This window comes from Cydia splendana, chromosome 2 (genome assembly GCF_910591565.1).
Source record: "Cydia splendana chromosome 2, ilCydSple1.2, whole genome shotgun sequence".
In the NCBI taxonomy this organism is placed as follows: Eukaryota; Metazoa; Arthropoda; class Insecta; order Lepidoptera; family Tortricidae; genus Cydia; species Cydia splendana.
Genome location: NC_085961.1, coordinates 1,068,961 through 1,074,133, shown reverse-complemented (window position 1 = coordinate 1,074,133; position 5,173 = coordinate 1,068,961). Strand labels below are relative to the sequence as shown.

Here is a 5,173-nt window from a genome sequence, read left to right as displayed (position 1 = left end):
ATGACTAAACAAAGTAAACTCAAAAAAAAGATAAAAGGTTTTACAAAAAAAGTACTGTTTTAAATCTACCTACTTTTATAATATTAAAATGACTATAACCGAACTAAATATTAAAACTTACTGACGACAGATTGATATCAAGTCTTGGCTCAGCCATAATACAAGAAAAAGAATCCAAAAAAATGCAATTTTAACCTATACTGTAGACTGTACCACGGTCATTATCTCGACTACAGGGGCCCAGAGTGCCTACCGCGAAAGTCGAACTTTCGTTATCTGCCTCTATCGCGCGAATATCTATGAGCGATAGAGAGGCAGATTAAACGAAATTTCGCTTTTCGCGGTAAGCCCTCAGATGTCGTTCAGAATTGTCGGTTAAAATCGGACGTTCCGGTGTCTGTTGGTCTTCCTTCGTCCAGCCTCCTCCATTTTGTTGTTGATGTATCTCCAGTGGTCTTCATCGTCGTCCCCGAGGGTCTTCTCTATCCAGCCCATGAAAGCTTCCACCTGGAATAAAAATAAAATTTACCATAAAAATTCATACACAGAATACACACTCGTATAAAAGAGAATATTCTGCCAATATCGACAAAAACCGGTCCTACTGTTGAAGATTTCAACAAAACATCACATTGAATAAATAACTAAAATCTTAAATGTTATAAATACGTCGGTTATTTAAAGGATTTAAACCTCCGCTAGTCTGTTCTTAACGGTTTTTAAAATTAACCGTAAACCAATGCAAAATTAGAAGTATTAAGTATTTAAAATTAGAGGATAACCAGACTTACTTTAGTGTAAACATCCGGCTTGCCCCTGGCGCAGGGAATGCCCCATGACACGACGCCGATCTGCCGACCCTCGCGGACCAAGGGACCTCCGGAGTCTCCCTGAAATCAATTCAAAAGTAAATAATTCGTACTCCTGAACAGAAACAACATTAAAGTTGAACTTATTTTAAGTAGAGTAAAAGATGGAACTCACATGACAAGCCCCTTCTCCCCTCTTAGTCAGCGCGCAGATCTGAGTTTCGTAGACCGCGTTGATATTTTCGTGGGCCTTCTTACACTCCTCGTATGTGATGGCTTTCAGTTCCAACTGCATCAGGTCGTTGGGGAGGCGGCCGGGGTACTGGAAAATACTTAACATTGCACATCTCACTCTAGAAAATCAGGAAAAACTATCTTTACCCAAAAATAACATCGTCTAGAGTTAGACCAAGAAAAGTCTGCGGCGATTTTGATAGCCCACGCAGTGCAAGTGTTTTTTATACGTCATAATTTCATAGAGTTAGTTAAGATGCATGCTGCATACGATCAAATATTTGTATACCTGCACCCGTGGGTAAGACATAAAGAAACCTGTACATAATTTTGACACCATAATTGTACCTATGTTTTCACAAATAAAAAGTGAAGTGAAGTGAAATTCACCTCAAAATTTGTTTCAAAAATATGCTCTCATTACTGTTGCCTGCATTTAACGGACTTCCAACAATCTACATTTACATTCTACGTGATGGAATTTTGATGGAAGTTTGTATAGGGATGCAGAACCGATGGCAAAGGTTTTAATGTTGCAGTTGTATAAATAGTTTTCGTTTCAATTGTATGTGTTAGATATAGTTCTAGTTTTTAATTAGTTTAGTAAATTATAGCATAACCGCCTCGTCGTCGAACGGCGTACGCCTGGGTCACAACGGAAGAACAGCGCTGGCTTTGCCAGCTACTGCTGAGTTGTGACCCTTTTATGGCATTTTGTACTAAATGTTATACATTGTATATTTGTCAACATGTTTTTCTCATCTGTGTTTATTTGTCATAAATAAATGTTTTTCTATAAAGTATCGACTGGAGCAAAAGGGCATAACAAGGTGTACCTACACACGATGTTGCCAATAGGTATAATTGACGATGTAACGGATGATGTTGCTAGGACACCGTTGTATGAGGGCACCGTACGACCAGTGATTGTGGACAATTAGCGATATTTTTGATTGGCGTAGTTATCTCAAAGATTTAGGCGACTAATGTAGGTAGAAGGTTACTTACAGAAGTCGTCCCCCACCCCGTCAAAATCAGATCTTCCCCTTTCTCGACCGGCTCATCGTTGAGCTCAATAGCGTCCACCGTGCTGCTAAACTCGATCTCCTCCTGCGTAAGAAAGGTAAATCAACTTTAGTAATATCGTCCATTAGGTGTCAGCTTTAGGTATATCGTCCATTAGGTACCTATATCAGCATTAGGTGTTTCGTGCATCAGGTAAAACGTGCTGTAAGTATTTCGTGCACGTATTAGGTTGATTAGGTGTATCGTCAATTTTTTATTTAAACTTAGGTATTATAAACATAGGTCATTCAATTTATAGGTAAAATGATCGTTAGGTATTTAAAAAATTAGGTGAATCCAACATACATAGGTGTTTAAACATTAGGTAAGTTAATTTTAGGTATTCTGATATTGTAACCTGCGTGAACACGATGGCTATGTCGTTGACGATCTCGTAGTTGTCGTAGTTCTCGTGGTAGACGATCTTGCGGACCCCGTACGGGGTCCCGCCGGCGAGGAGTTGGTTGGTGCCCACGACCACTTTGAGGTATTGAGGGCGCATGCTGAAATAAGTGGATCTGTCAGGGGGCAGTCGCGTGAAAATTTTTTTTGCACCTACCTATGTGTTAATATGTGACGTTATCTATGAAAAGGGACCTTATTGTCGATGGCGCTTACGCCGTTACTAACGATGCTCCGATATAAATATAATACCGCGCGACACTGTGCGGCGTAAGCGCCATCGACAATAAGGTCGCTTTTCATAGATAATGCCCCATATTATGCGAGTTTCCTGTGGACATCATATATTAAAGGCGGTAAAGGCCTGATAAGGATTCTAAACATGTAGAATTAAAGTACCGTTCGACGCAATGAGCCGCTGTGAGGATGACCCTAGGGGTCAAAATGGAGGCTCCACAGTAGTGCCACACGCCGTAGACCCGCAGCGAAGCCTGGTAGGGGTAGGAGCCGTTGGCGGCCTTAGTGCCGCCTACGATTCTCTCCCAGTCAGCTTGCTTCTCTGATGAGTAGAACTCGGAGGACACTGGGTTAAAAATGTTTAATTACTTATCGTATTAGAAATTCAATTTTAACTTCTAAAGTTTTTCAAGCTTAGGCAATGTATGGTTAATAATGATATTTGGCGCGGTTGCGTAAAATAACAAAATATTTTTGATAATAAATTAATTAAATATTTGAATTGGATCAGGTCGGATATTACGAATTTATATGTCGTGTAAAATAAAACTCTACATTTTCGACATAATAACTTTTTAAAAGAAGGACGGAATTTTAATAAGTTAAATCGTTTGTGGTATTTTGCTTCTTTTTAAAATAAAACACACATGACAAACGAACGCATCAAGTATCAATGTAGGTATCTAATAACAGGGCCAAAAAGTTAAGTTAGGTATGCTGCCTATATACCTACTTTACACGGTGCCTGTATCAATTTTCGACAGCCTGGTTTTTTTTCTTTATTTGAAACATGTAGGTATACCTACTTTAAATATGAAATTAAAAACAAGGATTAAACAATACGAAATGACTTTTCTACGATTTAATTGATTTCATTCTGAAGGTAATACAAGTTACCTATTATAATTATAACTAATTATTGTAAGTATTATGTTGAACATAAACGAATTCTTTTAAAAAGTAAAAAAAACACTAACATTAAAAAATAACGCAAAAAGTCTGTCAGAAGTGGGATTCGAACCCACGCCCACAGAAGTGGACTGCGACCTGAACGCAGCGCCTTAGACCGCTCGGCCATCCTGACTTGTTAAATGTGGGCGAAATTTGCTATCAGTTGCGTTAGTTGTTTAATTGGCTGTTTGAGTCACTGGAACGTGTGTTGCGTCATGTTATGACGTCACGGTGCCTACTGGTAGAAGATAGTAGAACAAGTATTATCTAATCGTAGTTTATTAGTTAAGAGTTTACACTTACTTTAGTTGTTACTAACTTACTAAACATAGAGTCAGGCTCAGCTAACTCTGCACCGTGTTTCATAGCACATCACATAGTATGGGTGGAAGTGTTGAAAAACGTCAAACTTCTATGAAATGAAGTACATTATGACGTTTAAATAGTTATTTGTTTTACAAGGGGGCAAAGTTGTTGTTTAACCGCTCGTGCTAATATTGATACCCGACCCGAGCAAGCGAAAGTTTCCAAAATTGAACCACGAGTGTAACGAGTGGTTCGAAAAATGGAATCTTAAGCGTTGCGAGGGTTTCAAAGCACGAGGGTGAAACATAATTTTCCCCCGAGTGAAACACAAAATTTTTCACCACACTAACCCGAAGCAAATATCAAACAAAATCATACCAAATCAAATTCAAATGAATGTTATTAAATATTTATCATCCAAAATCATAATTTAAAAGTCAATTCTACCAGCAAACATAAGAAAACAACTCAAAATTTGCATTTGATTACTTTGCCTCACATGTGAATTACTGATAGCAAAGTGCAACTTTGCTTTTGTTTTTAGTAAAGTTTAATATTTGAATTTAGTGGAACGTACCGAGTGAGATAATTTTAATTTTACAGTGTCTATTTAGTTTAAATTATTTTTGAGTTCACTATGTAGGTACCGATTGACCTAAATTGTAAAATTTGTAAAAATTACCTTACCTAATAACGGGAATATCCCAAACACGACCAATAACAACGAAGCCATGATGACAATTATAAATACTCTAAACAAACCATCCCACATAGTCCCACTACTTATATACTTTCCTCTCCCATACCAATATTGTTAATACCTTAATACCTATGTAAATGTATGTTTGCATGCAATATTGTATTGAGCTAAATATTTATGCATATTTTTACCCCTATGTGACTGCTTGCCTCATAGTTACTATTGCATATAATATATACCTATGTAATGACGATATCTATCTATCTAAACCTTTAACCGAGTGATTCTTGTTTATTTATATATTTCGGGGATCTCGGAAACGGCTCTAACGATTTCGATAAAATTTGCCATATGGAGGTTTTCGGGGGCGATAAATCGATCTAGCTAGGTCATATCTCTGGGAAAACGCGCATTTTTTTTAAAATATGTTTTCCGAGCAAAGCTCGGTCTCCCAGATATTAGGTACCTA

At 37.7% G+C, this 5,173-nt stretch overlaps 1 protein-coding gene and 1 non-coding gene across 2 annotated transcripts; both read right to left on the bottom strand.

Moving 5' to 3' along the window:
* Positions 1 to 324: 324 nt before the first annotated feature.
* Positions 325 to 4,742, bottom strand: LOC134798920 (chymotrypsin-1-like). Its single transcript, XM_063771349.1, has 7 exons — positions 4,692 to 4,742; positions 2,910 to 3,093; positions 2,467 to 2,611; positions 2,052 to 2,153; positions 985 to 1,131; positions 792 to 890; positions 325 to 507 (listed from the first exon to the last, which is right to left on the bottom strand). Exons 1-7 carry the CDS (start codon positions 4,735 to 4,737, stop codon positions 376 to 378), a joined length of 855 nt encoding a protein of 284 aa, XP_063627419.1. The 5' UTR covers positions 4,738 to 4,742; the 3' UTR covers positions 325 to 375.
* Trnal-cag (transfer RNA leucine (anticodon CAG)) lies at positions 3,748 to 3,831 on the bottom strand. The gene has a single exon. It is a non-coding gene; the product is annotated as a tRNA-Leu (tRNA).
* Positions 4,743 to 5,173: the final 431 nt, after the last annotated feature.

What these genes read in the sequence shown, in the direction of transcription:
- LOC134798920 (XM_063771349.1), bottom strand. Translation starts at nt 4,737, where the DNA reads ATGGCTTCGTTGTTATTGGTCGTGTTTGGGATATTCCCGTTATTAG. An exon ending in TAGCCATCGTGTTCACGCAG is followed by an intron (nt 2,154 to 2,466) that starts GTTACAATATCA and finishes TTTCTTACGCAG; the next exon opens with GAGGAGATCGAGTTTAGCAG. An exon ending in CGGGGTGGGGGACGACTTCT is followed by an intron (nt 1,132 to 2,051) that starts GTAAGTAACCTT and finishes AGTATTTTCCAG; the next exon opens with TACCCCGGCCGCCTCCCCAA.